At 50.6% G+C, this 19,277-nt stretch overlaps 1 protein-coding gene across 1 annotated transcript; it reads left to right on the top strand.

The window, feature by feature from the left end:
- Positions 1–633: 633 nt before the first annotated feature.
- Positions 634–15,875, top strand: TMED10 (transmembrane p24 trafficking protein 10). Its single transcript, XM_035540166.2, has 5 exons — positions 634–952; positions 4,067–4,187; positions 8,916–8,989; positions 13,048–13,174; positions 13,625–15,875. The coding sequence occupies exons 1-5, from the start codon at positions 701–703 to the stop codon at positions 13,744–13,746; spliced, it is 696 nt and encodes a 231-aa protein (XP_035396059.1). The 5' UTR covers positions 634–700; the 3' UTR covers positions 13,747–15,875.
- The last annotated feature ends 3,402 nt before the right edge of the window (positions 15,876–19,277 follow it).

Raw genomic sequence — 19,277 nt, 5'->3', positions numbered from 1 at the left:
CTGGTACGGCTGCGGAGTGGTTATTGTGGTTATATTATTATTATTATTATTTACTAAAAAGTTAAATACTCGAAGCGCGCGTGACCAAAACACATTAAAAAAACGTAGGTCTGAGCACACGCTGGAGAGGGAGGGGAAAAAAGGCCTCTTTAAAAACAGCAGAATTTTATTTGCTGTCAAAAACGCTCGCGTGCCTCTGCCACTATCATACGGTATTTGCACGGCGCTGATCCAAAGGGGCGAGACATCTGACAGAACAGCCTTCTTGGCTGAAGATGACAGGGGGGGATTACTCAGGAATTTAAAAACCTAGGCGTAAGTAGAAAACAAGCGCGTCTTCCAGGGGAGGGCTTGGGAGGCTCCCAGCTACGGGGAAAGCTCTGGGAGTCTGTGAATTCACACTGCGTGCACGACCGGTGCGTGCCTTCGCGTTTTAATTTACCGGCAACGCCTCGGGCAGAGCCGAGCGCTGACGAGGAGCTCCCGCCGCCCGCGCCCCCCTCCGGCCCCCTCAGCCCCCGACGGCCGCGCCTCAGGGCAGGCCCCGCCCACCGGCGCCGCGCGGGCCCGATTCGAACGCCAACGGCCCGGCGGGCACCCGCACGGCGCCGCGCGCTCCCGCGGCGTGACGCAGGCGGCGGCGGTCACGTGGGGCGGAGCGGGGGCGGAGGCCGGCCCCGTCGCAGCCCGAGCCGCCGCCATGCCGCTGCCGCCGCCCGGCCGCCCCCGCCCCGGGCCCGGCGCCGGTGCAGCGCCCGTTCCCCGGCTGGCCCCGCTGCTGGCGCTGCTGCTGCTGCTGCTGGCCGGCCCGGCGCGGCCCATCTCCTTCCAGCTGCCCGGCAAGGCGCGCAAGTGCCTGCGGGAGGAGATCCACCGCGACACGCTGGTCACCGGCGAGTACGAGATCGGCGCCCCGCCGGGCTCCTCCACCGGGCCCTCCGCCAACCTCAAGGTGCGACCGGGACGGGACCGGCACGGGGCCTGCCCCTGCCCCTGCTCGGCCCGGACGTGGCGCGGGGCGGGGCCGGGGCGGGGCCGGGGGGCGGCGGGGCCCGGCCCGGTTTGGGGGCAGGGGGCCGGGGCCGGGGGGCGGCGGGGCCCGGGCGGCGCGGAGCGGGTGTGCGGGTGCCGCCCGCTGCTCCCGCACGCGGCGACGGGAGGGGGGCGCTCGGAAACGGGGCCGCTGCTCGGCGTGCCGCAGCCGGGCACGTGGAGGCCCTGTGGCAGCTGTCCCCGGTTATGGCGGGACAAGGCCGTCTCTGGGGTCGTGCTTTTAGTTTACTTATTTTTCGTAATTTGTTGCATCATCTGTAAAAGGGAACTTGTCTGTGGATGGGCAGATTCACACGGCGTACGTGCTTGAAAATCTTCGCCTGGTAAGGCACGTGTGTTTCAGGTTGAACACCCCCCCCCGTCTGCCCCTTACCAACCGTCCTGGTTCTCTGGTTGCCCGCTCTGACCCCGCAGTCTCTTCCAAAACTCCCCCTCGTTACAGAGGCCTTGCCTAGGGAGGCAGTGAACGCTTGGGTCTCGTTCTGGCTTTGCTGCTGAAGCAGGTGCCCAAATAGGAACGCTCATGGATGCTCCATTTTACTGGAACGATAAAACCAATTTGATGTGGAAATCAGTAAGTGAACGTCCCATACTGCTCTCAAAACCTGCAAGGGATAAATAACGCCCTACGCCATTCTCGGTTCCCATCTTATCGTTCAGGTACGGCCACCCAACACGCTGGGCCTGCTGTGAGTGCAGTAACACCTGGCCTAGGTGCACGCTTCTCTCTCCTTGTGTCCCGGTTGCTGTGGGAAAATGTAGCTCCGGACATCAACCTGCAGCGGTCTCGCTCCTTCCGCGCTGGCTGGCCTGCTCCGGTCCCGGGGCTGGGGCCACCCGAACGTGGGAGGCTGGTGGTTAATTCTGGCTGCGCTCGGCGCGGCTCCTGTCCGTGAGCTGAGCTCCGCGTTTGTGATGCTCCAACACCAACAGTGGCACCCTCTGTTCCGAGGAATCCGCGCGCTCTGCCAGCTGGCTGCGGGAGGGAGCCTTCGGGGCGGATGACGTCCCGCCGGGCCCGGTCACGTGCGGCTGTGCCATTGTTGGGCCTGGCGGGTTGGGGAATTGCTGGGCTCTTTGTCAGGGGCGAACAATGCCCTGTCTGTGGAGGACCGCGTTACTGTAAATAACGTTTGAATATCATGAAAAATCCCTTTCAGGTCAGCTTCTCCCCCGCAAGTGTTCTGGCTGGGCTTTTAGCAGCTTCTCCCACCCCCACACGCCCAGCTGAGCTTGGCCGATGCGGGTTAACGGCGCTCGGTGCTGGTGGGAGCAGAGCACGGCTTTTGCCGCCTCAAATCCCGAGTGAGAGCAGGCTGTCGGAACTGTAAAGGACGAACCCAGATCAAGCAGCGCAATATCCTCTAGCTAAAGACTAGCTCTGCTCTCTAGAAAGCCCTGAGGGAATAATGCTGAAAACAACGGGGGCGTTTGAGGGCTTTCTTTGCTGTGCTCTTGTCACCACAGCTTGGCGTTGAGAGCCCAGCGCCAGTTTATGCGGGGCCAGCCCGGGTGTGCAGTCGGGCAGGCGTCCTGGTTAACCAGCACCGCGTGGTGACAGAATGCGTGCCTGTGCGCCGTGTTGGCGCGGCCAGGTGCGGGCAGCCTGTGCCCGGCCGCGTGGCGTGCGCTCATTTGTGCGCGGCTCGGACACAGGTGGAGCTCTGCAAGGGAGCTGCAGCGGAGGCTCCGTGGTGTTCTCGGGTGCGGGCAAATGCCGTATGGCGCAGGGGAAGCGACTGCAGGGCCTGTAACGGACAGTTATGGAGTAATCTGTATGCAGAGGAAGTTTGTTCCTTATGCCCGAAGGCTGCAGGATTTATACCCTTTATTATTTTCCCTGCCTAGTGTAGCAACTCTCGATATCCGTGTAAAAGTCTGTGTCCGTTCCAAATACGAGCAAGTGGATGGTCTCAGTGCTATCATGTGGAAGGGAGTTAATGATGCGTTGAAATAAGTAAAGGAGTGTTCCCCTAAAATCGTTTTGGGTACCTAATCTTTCCATGTGGCTCTTTTACAGGGAAACAAGGTTGTAGATTGCAAGGTTGTCAATTTCTGTTGTAAGATGGAGTGAAGGAGAACGTCTGATTTATCTGTTCTGTACCACAAAATATGTTGTGCACCTCTGTCTTTTGCACCTTTGAGACGATTCCCAAGCTCTTCAGACATACCTGCCGAGGGAAACTGGGAAACAATGCAGAGGAAGGCAGGCTGTTGACTTTCATGCAGTATGGTAATGCCTGCATTTTTTCACCCAGCTCGTCGGTCAGTGTATTTCGAGCGGCTGGACCTTTTAACTGAGCACAGTAATTGTCTCAGTCTGTGCCACGGAACGTGTCCCCTTTTTTACTCTTGGGTGAAGCATTTTTGTAGACCTCGTACAGTTTTTACCTATTCTTAGTAATTTCAGAGACGTAGTGCAAAGCAGTCATTATTCTGTCTGTGTAGTCTGGGTTGTCCTCTGAGGTGGCCGCTTCTGTGGATCTTGGCACCCAGACCTTGTGTAACTCGGGGCCACGCTGATCGTTCGTTTCTGGAGTAATAGGTACGCCCTTCTTCGTGTCGTCTTCTGGGGAATGAGCCTTTTTTGTCCCGTGAGGCTTCCCTGCGTCTGCTGCTATGGGAATTTCTGAATTTTGCTTGCAAAAAGGAGGCAACGAATGACAGTTTGGCATAGCTAGAGTTCCTAAATGTAGCCTGTATTCAGAGGTTATAGGAGGAAGAGAAATCGGTGTGGTTTTCGGTTTTGGGTTGGTTTTCATTTTTTTTTTTTGGTTTTGTTTCTTTTTCTCTATTGGATTTGTTTATTTGTTTAAGTGTCAGTAGTTACGGAGGGGCACTCTGACTTTGTCAGCTCGGCGGGGATCCGTAGGGGAGGAGTCGATACAGGTGCAAAGAAGAGGAGAAACTGCAGAAATCAGGAGGGGAGGCCAGGAGAGCTCTAACAGTTCTTGTGCTGCCCGAACTCAGCAGCGTGAGCGTTCCTTACCCTCGCCGTCTCTCTCTCGTACAGATAACTGACTCGGCGGGACACATCCTGTACGCCAAGGAGGATGCCACGAAGGGCAAGTTTGCCTTCACCACTGAAGACTATGACATGTTTGAGGCCTGCTTTGAGAGCAAGCTTCCCGTGGGTAAGTGGAAGGTCCATTAGCTTCTGATGAATTCGTGTGGATGTGTGCATGAGAGGTACATGGACAGTGGTTCTGAGCGTAGTCTGCCCAACGTTTTGCCTTTTAAAGCTGTTTCTCGGGAGTTTGTGGACAGTCTCACCGGTGCAGAGCATCTGCTGTCTGTGTTGCATTTGGAAGTTAAGTATTCCCCCGTGGCTGCGGTGCGGGGTGCTCAGGTTTCTTCTGAAAGAGGCCTAAGAAAGGGGGATTGTGTGTTCCTCCTACACAGGTCAGCACAGTCGCAGCAAATGGCAGTACCAGGGGGCAAACCACGCCTCTCTTGCTCTCTTCATGCTCCTCATCCTGCGGTTGAGCCAGGACGGAGCACGATGCCATCATTTCCAGGACCCGGCCTTTCTCCCCTGCTGCCCGTCTCTCCCCATTTGCTGGAGTGCGATCTGCGGAACGTGTGCGCGGCAGCAATCCTGTTAGGTTAGCAGCGTGTGGAGGAGAACGTGGCCGTGGTTTGCACCCACAACTGCTAAGCAGTCAGTAAAGGGAAGGGGAAATGAGCAGGACGTCAGCCTTGCATTTGTGCTGCAGGGATGGTTGCCTAACGAGCACCGAGGCTCGTTTCCTGTGAGGTGACGCGTGTGCTGCTCTGAGTGCCTGGGCTCATCCTCGGGACAAATGTGCTGAAAGCAGCCAGCACGTGGCTTCCAGTCTCGTTTGGTGTGGGTGAGCCTGTGCAAGCTTGTAGGTGCTCACGTCTTCTCACAGTCACTGAGTGCTGCTCCCTGGAGCTGATTCTCCCGTGTCTTATCCGAAAAGACCCTGAAGAGCAGCCGCTAGCAGCGTTCCCCGTATCTGCTGAAAGGCAGCATCTGTTTTGCTGCGCTGCTCCGTGTAGAAGGTGCAAGTAATTTGCAAGCTGAAGAGAACCTTCCAGAAACAGAAGGTTATCTTGGTTCGGGGAGGGATCTGGCTTGTAAAACCTCTTCTGTCGTATTTAACAGATGAGACAGTGACCCGAAATGCGCAGGGTTCTGCTTTTATTTCACTGCGAAGGTAGGGCTTCCCAGTGCTCCGTAACGCATCGAGACATGCAGGCACTGGTGACTCATCTGGGAGAGTTGCTGCTGCTATTTACTGTCCCACACCTGGGTGTTTGGGAGGTCTCCAGACAGTGCCACAAACCCTTTCATAGCTTCCATGGGATCACGCGCTGCAGTGGGGAGGCTTCTTGCTTTAGTTGCGTCTAGACTCTTACTTCAGTGCTTGTGACCAGAGGTTTCTTGCCTAGCCAGAGCCCCTTGTGGCTCTTTTCGTTGCATCAAATGTTTGCTCCTTGGCTTCCCTGACGTGTCGCAAGTTTGTATTGGAGCTTTTGGTACCAACGAGGATAACAAACTTGTACGCACGGCTTCTGCTCAGTGACTAGTGGGGGACTGAAGTGCCAAAATCTAGAGCTGTTCAGTTGAGCAGCTGAATCCTCTTCCATAGGCTTTCCCGTTAGGGTCCTTCAAGCTGCCAGTTCCTTTTTTGACCCAGGGGCCCCATAATCCTTGCTGACAATTTACACTGCATGATGGGTGTCTCCAGATTTCCCCTGCTTGTGCTGGATATTAAGGAAGTGTTGAAGCAAGGGAGGTGGCACCGTGAGGCCTGATCAATGCAGGACTCGGTTAAGGTGCTGTGGAAGAAGTAACCGTGTCACAAGGAAGTGCCTCGTTTCCTCTTTAATGCAAGCAAGGGGATGGGGCAACTGACCGAGCTCTCTTTTCTCCCCACGTTTCTCCTTTCTTTTTCATTTCTTTTTCATAGTTTCCTCACGTAGGTGGTCAGGACGTGTAGTGCTGCAGCCAAGAGGACGTTGGAGCTCTGGAAGAGGAGAACTGTTGGTAGAGGAAGCCCAGAGCCGTTGGGCCCTGAGAGATCTGAGCGACTGGGATTTCTCAATCCTTAACCGCAGAAATGAGGAAGAGGAAGTGAGAAGGAGATTCTGTGTAGAAGGTCCCCATTAAGAGAGTGAAGGAGTTCTTAGAGTGCTTCTTGAAGCTGTGCATGTTTGTACGATGGGCTTTTTCTCCCCTTCCAGGGTGGAAGGATCCTGTCTTACTGACCAGCGATCTGTTCCCAAGTGCACGTACTCTAGCATCGTAAGCCAGTTTCTGACAAGAACAGCATGGCCTGCACGCTCCTTTGTAGGGCTCTTCCTGTGTCCTGATCATGGAACCACAAAATGGTTTGGGTTGGAAGGGACTTTAAAGATCATTTAATTCCAACCCCCCTGCCATGGGCAGGGACACCTGCCACTAGACCAGGTTGCCCAAAGCCCTGAACACCTCCAGGGATGGGGCATCCACAGGTTCTTTGGGCAGCCTGTGCCAGTGCCTCACCACCCTCTGAGTAAAGAATTTCTTCCTCATGTCTAATCTAAATCTACCCTCTTTTAGTTTAAAGTCATTGCCCTTTGTCCTATTGCTACGCTCCCTGATTTGATTAAAAGTCCCTCTCCCCTCTCCGTCTTTACCTCTTTGCTCCTTCCGTAATCCTACATTTCCCAACTTGGGGTTTAATATCTTATATTTTCTGGCATTCCTCTGTGAAAAAAATTGACGTCCAGTTCAACCACCTTGTTTTTAAATTGACTTTACAAATTAGGATCTCCTTTAGCCTCCCAGGAAACAGCTGTGTACTTGTATGAGATAACCTCTTGAAGACCCTGGGGGTTGTAGGTATCAGCTGGATGGTTTAGTTAAAGATCTCTGGGCCTTACTGCTGTTTTTGGTTTGTTTTTTACTTTGCTGCTGATCTGCTCTGCTCTGGTGAGCCCCAGCTGCAGGAGGCGCAAGGAGTCACTGAGGATCTGATGAGCTTAAAGAAGGCTTCTGCTTGTGCCTCGGGCTCAGTAATCTTCTAGAAGAGCAGCTTGAGGTTTTCCAGGGCAGTCTCTGACAACGTTAACCTCTTGCAGAATGTCTGCTTTCCATCCCCTTGCACCCAGCAGCTCTTGTTTTTCTGCTTTCTTGGCAGCTCTCCCCTCCAGCCTGACAAATGAATCCTTCCAGCTCTGTTCTCCTCTTCACTGTCCTCTTCATCTTTCTCAGCTCTTCCTGGAAGCTCAAGCTGTCCAACCAAGTTGCTGTAATTTAAACAACATAAAAAAAAACCCTCTCTGAACTGCGTGCTTTGCATTTTCTTCTGCAGCTGCTGTTGATCACCCTACCTGCCAGTTTCCAGGCACGCTGATATGCAGCAAAAATGGTCAGAATTTGTGGCTGGAGGAAGGAGCACCGCGTGGTCGTATACAACACGTCTGTTAAAGAACGGTGCTAGGTTTTAAGTTCATTTTTACGGTAACCGGTCTTTTATAAGAAAACCCCCAAAAATCCGAATTCTGATTTATCCATTAGGCTCTTACATGGCTGAGTGAGAATTTTGAGCTGCAGTATCCCTCAGGAATTAAGAAACAGTTTGCAGATGATATGGATGATGTTGCTAGTAGATTATTCCTTGCTCTGACAGCAGTAGAAGGTGGAGGTGATTCCAGTCTGCTGTTGGAAGAGCTGTTCAGAGAGGAAAACCGGGGATGTTGTACTGAAGATCTGGAATGTGTTGCTGACTCTGACTGGAGTGACCCTGTGTAACCTGTGTATTGAATTTGCTTGTGGACCGAGGGAATGTCCACCTGGCAGCTACCTAGGGCTAAGTGTGAGTATTGGACACGCTCCTGGAGAAGAGCTCTGAAGTTAGTAGTGTAAGTGAATTCAGACCTTGTGCTGTGCTGGCAGCTAGCTGGGGACAACTGCGTGCCCCGAAGTGCTGGGATTTGGGAATGTGTTGTGTACAGACATTTCCTTGGTGGGTGGTAGAGTGCCATATGACGCTCAGGTCAGCTGATGTGCTGCATTCTTTAGTGTGTCTTAAATGCATAGACATTTTTTCCTCCTCTTGTGAATATTCACATGTGAAAGTTCGTAGCAGTTAAAACAAACAAACAAAAGTAATTAGCTATAGGCTTCCCCAGCATGGGGCCACAGCCTTAAAAGATACTTGTGCTGTTGACTGCAACCTCATCCTCCTCACTGTTTATGTGGCTACAGACGGCAGTTCTCTGAAGTGCCGTGGCGTCTTCCCAACAAGCCTCCTGACATCTCGGGGTTTGCATTTGCAACGTGGGTCTCAGACCAGTGGGTCTGGTCAGTTCTTTCCCTGAAAAGATACTTCAGTAAAGATACTGCCTTCGTTTCTGCAGATACTGCAGCACGTGAGGATCACTAGTCCCCATGTGCCGCCTTCCTCAATTAAAGCAGCTTTCCTTCTTCTTTTCTAAATATAAAATCATTTCCAACCTCAGTAACCTTGACGGCTGTTGGTGTGCTTCCTGCGAGGAGGAACACGGGCTTCCCAGTTTGAAGAGTTGCCCCCCTGGTGACTTTAGCCAGCCTGTCTCATAGCAGCTGGTGTTCATCTTCTAGTCCTCTGCAGTTTTTACAGTGATTTGCATCCTACACACACTTAGCACTTTCGGTTACAGCTTGTTCCCATTATCTTTGGGAGGCTCTCCCTCAGCCAGGATTTATTCTGAAGTCTCTGTATTTTTAGGCTGGACTGTGCTGCCTCCGCACTTAGCTGCAGACACGGAGGGGAGGGATGTTGTGAGTCCTTCCTCAGCGCTGGAGAGAGCTGGTGATTTCCTGGCAGGCTGAACGTTTTGCACAATGAATCCTTTCATTATGCTTCCAGGAACAGGGAGGATGCCGGACCAGCTCGTGATTCTGGATATGAAACATGGAGTCGAAGCAAAGAACTACGAGGAGGTATGTCCCCTGGCTGCCTGCGCCTCGGACTCCCCTTTCCCAGCACTCATGTGATGCCTATTTGTAGATCTGGGGCTCATGATGGGAAGCTCTTTTCCCAGCGGTGATGAAAGCCTGTCTGCAACTTGCAGTTCCAGTGAAGCTTTGTCTGCTAGGGCAGGAAAAAAAAAAAGATATCAACTGAAATTCGTTCTGGGCTCTGGGAACTGGCGCCTAATGTGTGAATTTTTATTTTTATTTTTGCCAGGACAGCGTGACCCAGCTTCTGGGCATAGGTATTACAAGCAGCAAGATACTGAGATGTGCAGTTTCCCCTGCCCCAGCAGTGGAGGGTATTTTAGGTTAACGTCAGATCCTCCTAAAGGTCAAGTTGCATCGTTACTGTTGCTGCCTTCCTCACTGGAAGATGTGTTGGCTTGACAGCCCTGAAACGGTGCTTGTGCGCTTCTAAGAACTGGCAATATATCAGAACTGGCAATATATCAGTGTAAAGGTATTTGGCAGAACAGTAGTGGGTGTGAAATGTGTATTTGGTTTGAAGGCGTGACGTTGGGAACAGGCATAAAACCCTGAACGTTCCCGTCTTGGGAGGGCACAGCTTTCTTAGACCCAGGAGCAGCTGTGAGGAATAGCAGTTGCTTTGTGGCTGGGACAGTCTCGCCGTTTTGGATGCTGAGCTTTGATGGCTGCTGCTGTGCTTCTGGCTTGCTAGAATTTGGGGTCGAGCAGCCCCCAGCAGAGCCTGAGAGTTGGTAGAGGAGAAAGGTTCCTGCAAATTCCTGCTCTGCCCACTGCTTAAACCAGCATGGGAGATGCCTTAGGGAGAAAAGGGCAACAGAGGAGACCGCGTATGGTGGCAGTTAGAGAACTAATGAATTTCTCAGATGGGTGTGCTGGAGTTCTGATATCCTTCTGAACTTTGGGCTAGCTGTTCCTCCATGGCTTACGTCAGTACAGTCACTGCACATGAAGAGTAGAAAAACTGCTTGGGCTTGGGGAAGAGCAAAGCAATCATTGGGCCAGCTCTCTGGCTAAACCAGCTGTTGGAGGATTACAAGATGGTGAAATCTTACGTGGTGACCCTTGAGAGTGTAACTGGGAGGATTTTGGTGACTGCATTTACAGCGTCTCTTTAAATCAGCCCTGCAGCATACTCCGAGTTCCATTACCACAGAGCTACCCAGCAGCATTGTCCCTCTGCAGAAAGGTTCTCTTTGCACAGCTCAGTACAACCCACTGGTTGTACTGATACACCTGTCTTGGGATAAAGCCAAGTACGCATTACTCTTGTCCCCAGTGTAGCTCTACCAATGGAAAAGGTCCAGGGACAAACATAGGAAAAGAAGAATTTAGACCTGCAGTCCCACCTGAGTGGAGATCTTGACGTTGCCAACAAGCATCCTTGCCTTGTGGCAACCTCAGAGGGACGGACTGTGACAAGCCTTGTTGAACACTGTGTCTGCAAAGGACTCAGTCTCACCTAGTTTGTAAAGCTGCTGCTGATGTTTAGTCACACTGTTTTGTAGTGGTTTTTTCATCCTCTGCCCCAAGTTGCTAGAATACTCGTGTTTTTTAACTTGACGGGTTGTTGTAAGGCCTCCTGGGGAAGGCTGCTGCCAGATTTCTCTCCTGGAATTGCTGCCTTTTTGAACCTTTTGTTAGTGTCCTCGGAGCCAGCGGTGCCTTTGTCCTCCCCTCGCTGGTTCTTGTTGAACTCCTACAAGAGTTGATGCAGGGGGTTGAATTAGGGGCAGTAATACTGTCCTGCTTCTGCATGGACATGGGCAGTGAGAGGAGGGATGATGTCCGAGTCTGGCTTCATAAACTTTCACAGGTGCAGATGTTTTTGGAGCAGAGGAACTGGGAGAGTGATCCAGGTTAGAAAATCTTACTGACCCGCTGCATGGCAGTGACGGACCTTAGTTCTCTGGGATGGGGAAATACACCTTTCTTCAGTCAGGAAGCAGGAATGAAAGGACTTCTCAGAGGCCACCAAGAAGGCTTGGAGATCTAAGTTCCTTTCCGGATGAGCAACTCCGTGCCAGTTCTTGGCTACAGTCTCTCTCTCTGCTAGCTAGGCTTTGATGCACCTTTAAGTGGCCCCTGAGAAGCTCAGTGGAGTTGTTGTCTCAGCTGTTTGTTTGGTACGGATGTTCCTCTGCCTTCCAGGATCGTGGTGTTCCACCACCACGGAGGCTCAGTGGGCTTTTCACAAACTGCCTTGGAGCAGCAGTGCTCTTTGGTTTCACTCGAGCTGAGAGAAGTCCAGGATGTGTGTGTGAGAGTACACGCAGGACTGAAATTGGCTGTCGCGTTTTTCTAGCTACAGCTATTAAAAGCAGCTGAAGGGATGCAGGATGGAGCAGAAAAGCCAGAGCTTTTCCCAGGGGAGCCTTTCAAGCCTCCTGTGGATATGGAAAAGTGCCCTCCAGGAGGATAACGGAGCCAAGTCAGCTCAGGGTTGTTTTGTCAGCAGAGGTCCCTGACCCCTCGTCCCTGGTACAGAGCTGCTGCTATAGCTGTGTCAGCAGAGTCCAGGCCATAGGCACGCTCATGCTGGTGCTAGGTTTTTTTTTAGCAGAGATCTGCTGGCAGATGTGCATCCTGGCCAGAGTTTTGTCAGTGCAGCCTCTTGACTAGAAAGCGGGAGGGTTTTACCCTCACATTTCCTACGCCCTCTTCGCACGTGTGCTCCAAACTGACACTGCTGTGCTGGCAGATTTAATATACAGCTCACCTCGGCATAAAACCACTCAGATGACTGCTCGAGAGCCTGCTGCTTGCCGAGGGACGTGTGTCGTGCGAAGACCCTTCAGCTAGCGGCGTCCTGGCTGTGAGAGCCTCTCCGGAGCGCGGGCAGCTGTCTCAGCAGCGTTCCAGGATGCCCGCTCGGGGAGCGCCACCTATTGCCTGCCGGAGGGGGCTGGACGGCTGGGGGATGCCTCCTGGGCCTCCTCTCTGAGTCATCGTGGGGAGACCCGCGCTCCACGGGCAGCCTGGGCGGAAAGCACTCTGTGTTTGCTGTAGCGAGTCTTCCCTGCGTCGCGTTACCTCGGGACGCGGAGTCTGGCTTCCTGGCGGGGGCCGGCCTGTCAGTCGTGGTGACAAATTCTGTGCAAGAACCAGGGTTATCCAAAGCCTACGTTGCAGCAGTGGCAGGAAATGCAGTTAGAAGTGTCCTTGTCACAGATTTTACATAACGTTTAGTCAGGTTATGGTCAGGATCAGGGCAAGGACACGTGCTTATACGCTCAACTTGAAGTAGTTGCTGTGACGGAGTGTGCTCTCTAATTGAATTCCTTGTAGATTTTTCTTTTATATACAAGTCCATGACTTGCAGGTTGCGTGATCTGCACAAAAAATGATGTCTTATAAAACCAGCTTTTACGAGGGAAGCGTATTTTTATCTAACTGGCTCAAGTGGCGCCCATCCCGTAGGTATTCCAACAGCGGCATCTGGCGGCTCGAGGCAGCCGCCGCGCTGTGGAGCTGCGCAGCCCTGCCAAGAGCATGTGCTGGCCTTGAGCTTCTCAATTCACAAACCCCGAGCTCCTGTGGGTGTAGTCGAACCGCTGCTGTCAGGATCAGGCTGCCCTGACTCTCTGGGGCAACGTTTAGCCAAGTGAGTCTCGGTGCTAATATCCAGTGTGCATAGACAGCAATACAAGCACACGCATGTAAGTTAAAATCGCTTTCTCTTGGGCTGTGACTTCTGTTCACTGGAGGTGTAGCCACGTGGCAAGCTCCTCTACCCACTCGTCAGAAGCCAACTGTGAGTAAGCTAACGTTAGGCCGAATAAGGAAGAAATGTGCCTGTATGCGTACTGAGCTCCTCTGTTGAGTAGGAGGGGTAGACCTAAGTGTGTTTCAGCAAACAGGTGGGAGAAGCGATAGCGTTTTATGCAATGGGAGTTTCTGGCTCGTAGAGGTGTTTCCCGAGGGGGAAGGATGCCCCAGATCCGGAGCGTGTGAGAAGGAGTGGTTCAAACTGGCAGTAAAAGCCCGTGTAGGAGCTTTTGGTTTTGGTTCAGTGACTGCCTGACTCTCCTGTTTTGTAGATTGCTAAAGTGGAGAAGTTGAAGCCTCTGGAGGTAGAACTGAGGCGGCTGGAAGATCTCTCAGAGTCTATTGTGAATGACTTTGCCTATATGAAGAAACGAGAAGAAGAGATGAGGGACACGAATGGTAAGAGACTGTGTGCTCCGTTGGAGGGCTGGAGCTCTAAGACCCTTACTCCTGCTGAATGTGTTATTAGGGAGAACAAGCAATTACAGCAGCCTCTGCCTGTTCTCTTCCTAGTAAGCGAAAACCCTCTATTTCTCTTCTTTTGAGCCGTTGTACTGTCTTGTTTCCCATTTCTAGAAACCATTTCTTCCTGTCTCCATTCCTAATGAGAATCAATCTTACCATTTCATGTCGTCCATTAACCAAAGTTTCACCTTGTTCCCTCTCATTGTTCCCTCTGCGTTTATTCTCAAGTACTGCTGGTGCTTGGGTGCCCTTGCCTTCATGGTGTTTGGTATCTTGCCTTTGACGTTTCGCAGGGGTGGGGAGAGAGGAGGGCAAGGCTCCCAGGATTTTAAGGAGCTTCCTGTGATGTCACACTACCAAGCAATGGTTTGTTGTCTCTTTCAGAATCGACAAACACCCGGGTTCTGTACTTCAGCATTTTCTCCATGTGCTGTCTCATCGGACTGGCCACCTGGCAGGTTTTCTACCTGCGTCGCTTCTTCAAGGCCAAGAAACTGATTGAGTAAAGGAACAAGTCCTCCTCCCCCTCCTCTCAGACCCAGCTGGACACCGCTGGGACCAGCCGTGGCCCCCCGGAGCCATCTCACAGATGATACCCACTGACTGGAGCTTTTCTGCAGGAACTTGGACCCCAAAGGGGGAGGGGAGCATAAAAGTTGGAGGCAACTGGGGACTTGAGAAATCCTGTTGGATGTTGAGGGTGGGGCAGCTTGTGATGGGTTTGGGGATTCCTGGGGCAGTGATTAAATAAAAAAATGTTTCCATGACAGCTGCAGCGAGCTTTTTGCGCTGTCTGTTCTCCTTTTGATGATGTCTCCCATCTGTCTGTGACTGCAGTGTTTCTCTGAGCCACTTGGTCCTGCTGAGCTCTTCAGGTGCCATGCAGCCAGCACCGGGGCAGAGTGGGGGATTCCCTGTTCTGACCAGCTGGGATCTAGGCCTCGTGCAAAGGAAGGTGAGGGCAAAGAAATAGGATTTACCATTCCAGCAGAGCCTGAGGATAGAGGGGGATCCGAGGTTTGGTCCCTGTCGTGGACCTTGGTGTTTCTCCCTGTGGGAGCTGATGGGTCAAGGCACTTGAGCATACGATGGTTCGGCCTGGAGGAAGGGGAGCCTTGGAAGGAGGGCTTTGTAATGTGCTTGAGCTTGGAAAGGAGACCCCTGCTTTGCTCAGATAGGCTGTCCAGCCTTGGTCCTGCCCTTACTCCAGGTGTTTGTCTTGGATTTGCCTCTCTGGTCCTGAAATGATGCAGCAATTTTCCTGAAAGCCGTAGTCAGTGGCGACCTTTCATGCAGAGAGGAGGCCTCAGTCAGATACAGTCACAGAGCAAATAGGAGCAGGTTATGCTAGGGAACTTGGTCTTAAATTGAGCAGGAGACTTTTTTCAGCTAATAGTGTAACGTTTATTCAGCAGGCAGCTGGCTGAATCTCATTTCCTGAGACCTCAAAGCAAGGTGAGCTGCTGTTAATGTGAAGCATGAAGGCCTGTACCCTGCTTTGAGGTCTGAGGATGCAAGGGGTTGCTTTGAAGGATGGCAGAGGAGTTGTTGGAAGAACTCGGATGATCTTGAAAAGCAGTACAGGGTTGGAATAGGCTAATGCTACATCTGAAGGGGGTCTGAACTGTGCCCTCAACACAATTGTTCTTCTGTGCGGTACCACAGAGAGAGCAAGCAGCCTCTCACGGTTCCTCAGCTGTCCAGATGGAATTACAATGAATAAGCCAGGCTGGGGAAAAACAGGCAGGTTAACTTCTGAACTTACTTACTGCAGTTTTTAGGCAGTGATTAAAATTCTTTCACCTTCTCTGCATTCCTTCAGAGCAAACGGTTCAGCAGCGCAGCGTTCTGGTCTCACGTGCCTAGACCCTTCTGGCTAGGGAATGGGTTATCATGGCCCTGGGTCCAGCCTACCATTTGGGGGAAAAAAAAAAAAAAGCATGCGTTAATAATTGACAGCCCGAATCTGATCTATTGCCAGGGGGAAAACGGTTGGCCAGGGTGAGGCTATGGGAAAGGGTGAAAAGATGACTTACTGTCATCGAAAAACGTTAGTGTTTTGTTGCTCCTTTGCCATCACCAAGGTCCTGAGGTTGTTAGTTTCACTGGCAAGTGCTTATATTGCTTTTTCTTTTTTTTTTTTTTTTTTTATAAAGCCATATTAAGAATCCAGGTCCACTCCTCTCCCTTTATCCTTGTACGTTTTTGAAAGCTGTTACACTGCAGAACAGCAGTGATGCCACAGGACTGAATTACAGAAGTCATTTGAAGGTAGCTGTAGGTCCTACAGTTTGAAGCCTGTAGATCTGTTAAGGTTTTTGCTTTTGTTTTTATATGAATTGAAAAGACAGTACAAGAAAGGGGCCTTCCCCATCTTGTCCGTCGCGATTATCTTCTCCCCGTCCTTCTTGGAGTATGAAGACACCGTTATCTCAAAAATGGTGGTGAGGCCTTACATTCTCCAGGTGACTGTTACAGTATCGTCGTTCTGGTGTTGCGCCTTGGTCCTCACCTTACCGGTGTGGGTGCTGGGGAACAGATGTGGGGGACTAATGGATTTCTCTGTAATGACTGCTTGGGGGATTTTGTCAATTTTCTCAAATAAAATTGCTTTGGGGAAAAATAACCCACCTCAGTTGTCTGAGTCTTGTCCTCTTTGTTCTCTTTGTGGGGTTGACACAGCCAGTGATGGTCATTCCAAAAAACATCTTTACTAGAAGTTAGCATTTGTTTCCTTTTTTTTTTTTCCCCTTCCACTCTTCCTAATCGTCTCCCTCTTTACATCGAGGGGTCTTGAGACTACCGATTTGTCTTGTGCTTGGCAATAGTGAAATAGTGCTGGTGCTATAAAGCAGAAGGTTTGATTATTATTTTTTTTTTTCCACTGCCAGCTCCCAGGGAGAATTTACTTCATTAAGACAAATCAAATTACTTTCGGTTTCGTGCTTTAGAAGAAGATTTAAGTTGTCACAAAGATGAGTTTGTCCTTTGCGAGTCACAGATGCTCAGTGAAGGGAGTGATTTGGTATTTACCTACTGCTGCTGCCAAATCTCTGCTGAGCCTGTGATCCTTGTGTCAAGCAGGGACCAGGTGAGATGGCACATAGCAGAGCTGAGGCCATGCGAGAGCTTCATCACTAGTTAGTGTTATCGGGGAGAGTTTGGAGAGCGGGAATTCCCAGATCTTCAGATAAGGATCAGTGTCTGCAAGTTCTTGCATGGATGAATGCTTGAGTATGTGAAATCGTACAGCTGTTTTCATGCGGTAGGTTGGAGGTGGGTCTGAGCTGCGCTGCGGATGCGGAGCTGCTCTGTTCGTTCCATTTTACTTCTGGGAAACGGGCAAAATTTGATCTGTTACAGATACTTGGGTCTGAGCCCATCCTTGTGTGTGACAGATGCATCGCTGGTAAATCTGTAATTGCCTGTAGCAAACGGCATCAGACGTACCCAGCCTCTTCCACCCACTTGTCAATGTGACTAACAATTTAATTATCGCACCGCTTACACAGCGTGTGAGCATTCCTAAGTAAGGTATAACGCCGTGTGCTCCCCTCCTGCTGTCAGCCTGGCTGCGCTGCGTGTGTGCCTTGAGAGACGAGCAGTTCGCACTCTGTTGCTCATTTCTCGCAAGTCGGTCAGATAGTTGAGAAACAACCCGAGTGTACAACACCTGCGCTGCCTCCGAACTGGCAGATCAGTGCGTTTAACGGTGGAGCAGCTGCTGAGGGACTTCTGACTCAAACTAGTTTGCCAACCGGTTGGCAAGGTCATTAGGGGATTCCTGCCTCTGCTTTTCATAGGGTCCTCCAGCAAAGATCCTGGGAAAGCAGTCTGTTCTCTCTTACCCGCTGCAAATTCATTTAATGAATTTGTCTCATCTCTCTAGCTGTGCCCTCTGCTGTGCTCGTCTTGCTGTGGCTGGAGACAGTTTTGCCAGAAGTAAGAAAAATCTTTGGGAAATGAGCTTCCCGTAAGTCACTTTAAGGTTTCTTGGTGGGAAGGAGAGAGCACAAAGCTGGACTGGATACATCTTTCACAGGAAAAAAATGCTGGGTCAGTGAAATATGTAGCAGCTCAGGGTTGGTTGTGCTGTCTGCTGCCCTTCCTCCACCTGAAAAACTTCTATTGGGCCCATCTGCTCGTTCTGTTCTTCCTACCCCGAACAACCACTGATGTCGGTCTGGTGACTCTGGGAAAAACTGCTTGTTGGCATTTCCTGGACCTTCCTGTAAGCTTGAGACCGATGAGCCCAAGCTTTCGCTGCAACACAAACGCTTTGTTCTGCGTTGCCTTTAGAAGCCTGTTTTGCTTTGCGCTGGAGGTCTGTTTGCACTGAAAGGAGCCGGGGGTTGTTGCTCTGTTTCAGCTGCAGCTGAAGTGACAGACTTTCAGCAAAATGCTGGTAGTTGATGCTTGATTATCCCTTATGTTGCAGGTGGTGGTTTATCACCTCAAACTAAATGCATTACCTCAGCCTTCTGCGTTTCCACCTTGCTGAAATAGCCTGACGGAGGACCCGTGATCGCCAGGTATCTGTACCAGTGATCTCAGCTGTGAGGATTGTTTGCTTAGTTCATCTTTGGAGCAAGCTGTCGTATCCAGGAGGACCTATCTGACTTGTTTTATTTCAGGGTTTTACAGTAAAATGTTGAATAACTTCTTCAAAAAAAAAGGCAGGGATAGAACCACTCTTGCATAGCTCAGTCTCACTTCTATGCTTTCCTCTGTCACTCTATTTCCTTTCATAGTTGACATTCCCGAGGAACTTTTCCCCAGAGCTTTTAAACCAATTACATGATGTGATCTTTGCATAAGCTGCACCAGGCGGTTTGGTTAGTTTTAATGAGATGAACTGTTCTCCTGGTTCTTTAGGGCACGCTGTTCCTACATCTGCTGAGCAGATCATGTTTGTGTTCTCCAACTACATTGCACTGCAACTCGAGTCTGGTTTGCTGCAGAGCTTTACCCTCTAGGTTTTTTTCCTCCCATACCAGCTGCTCATTCCTTTCTTTCTTTCTTTCTTTCTTTCTTTTTTTTTTCCCCCCGAGTATCATTTGGATAATCTTCCCTCAGGTGTATGATATTTGGTATATGTATTTAACTGGAATCTCATTGTGTTGTCATCTTAATTACAATTAACCACACAGCTGACTTTTCATTTCTTCCTTCTCAGTGTGGGCTGTACTTTCCTTATGTTAGTAATGTAATTAATGTACTGCCTTGGCTGCTGAAAACCCTTAATAACATCTTTGGATTAAACTGATACTCACTATGGTATAAATGACAGTATTCCTCTGAAAGTCAAATTCGTCCTTCAGCAAGATTTTGCAAGAGACAGACTGGCATATTGCCTCCAGATCACATGGCTGCTTTCAAGGTTGAGTGAAGAATTCAATGTGAATTTGGGTGCGTGTTCTCCATCCACATTCCAATGAACCTCAGTGGGCAGCATCTGTTGCTTGCTTTAAGTGCATCTTGCTGTGACACCTACTGCATGACATTTTAAAGTGCAGTAAAGTGAAAAGTGTGTGGGGTGGCTAAACGTGTTATAGGTACTGCTGTGAGCATCAGTGTGTGGAAGGCTGTGGGTGATATTGCAGATAATGGACACGATAACTCTACTTTTCAAACATAGAAAAAATGAACATTGACTTTTTCAATTAGTCTTCTGGTTTTCTACAGCTGTTCCAGACTCCTTAATCCCATTTCCATGAGATTTTGGCTTTTTTTTTTTTTTGGTCCATATCACATTTTGCCAAGTACTCCCTTTATGGTGGAGGGATTGAATGCTACTTAGCAGAACATACCTGAGCTTTTTCATGTGTTCCTGTAAGTTGGTAAGTTGTTTTTGTTTTTTCCCTGAAACTGAAATAACATTTTTGCTGCTTGGAAGAATGACATCTTTGTATGGAAATAGTTACGATGCACACCAATAAACCTTGCTGGACAAACAGTCCACTTTTAAAACAGGTGCTTATAATGGAAATACCGAACGGCTCTATAACGTGTACTGCGTTGCAAGGAACCTCCCTCA

This window comes from Cygnus atratus, chromosome 5 (assembly GCF_013377495.2).
Source record: "Cygnus atratus isolate AKBS03 ecotype Queensland, Australia chromosome 5, CAtr_DNAZoo_HiC_assembly, whole genome shotgun sequence".
In the NCBI taxonomy this organism is placed as follows: domain Eukaryota; kingdom Metazoa; phylum Chordata; class Aves; order Anseriformes; family Anatidae; genus Cygnus; species Cygnus atratus.
This window is presented reverse-complemented; position numbering and strand designations above follow the sequence as displayed.

Coding starts and splice junctions, on each gene's coding strand:
- TMED10 (XM_035540166.2), top strand. CDS start 701: ATGCCGCTGCCGCCGCCCGGCCGCCCCCGCCCCGGGCCCGGCGCCGGT. Junction 4,188..8,915: donor TGAGAGCAAGCTTCCCGTGG/GTAAGTGGAAGG, acceptor TTATGCTTCCAG/GAACAGGGAGGATGCCGGAC. Junction 8,990..13,047: donor AAGCAAAGAACTACGAGGAG/GTATGTCCCCTG, acceptor CCTGTTTTGTAG/ATTGCTAAAGTGGAGAAGTT.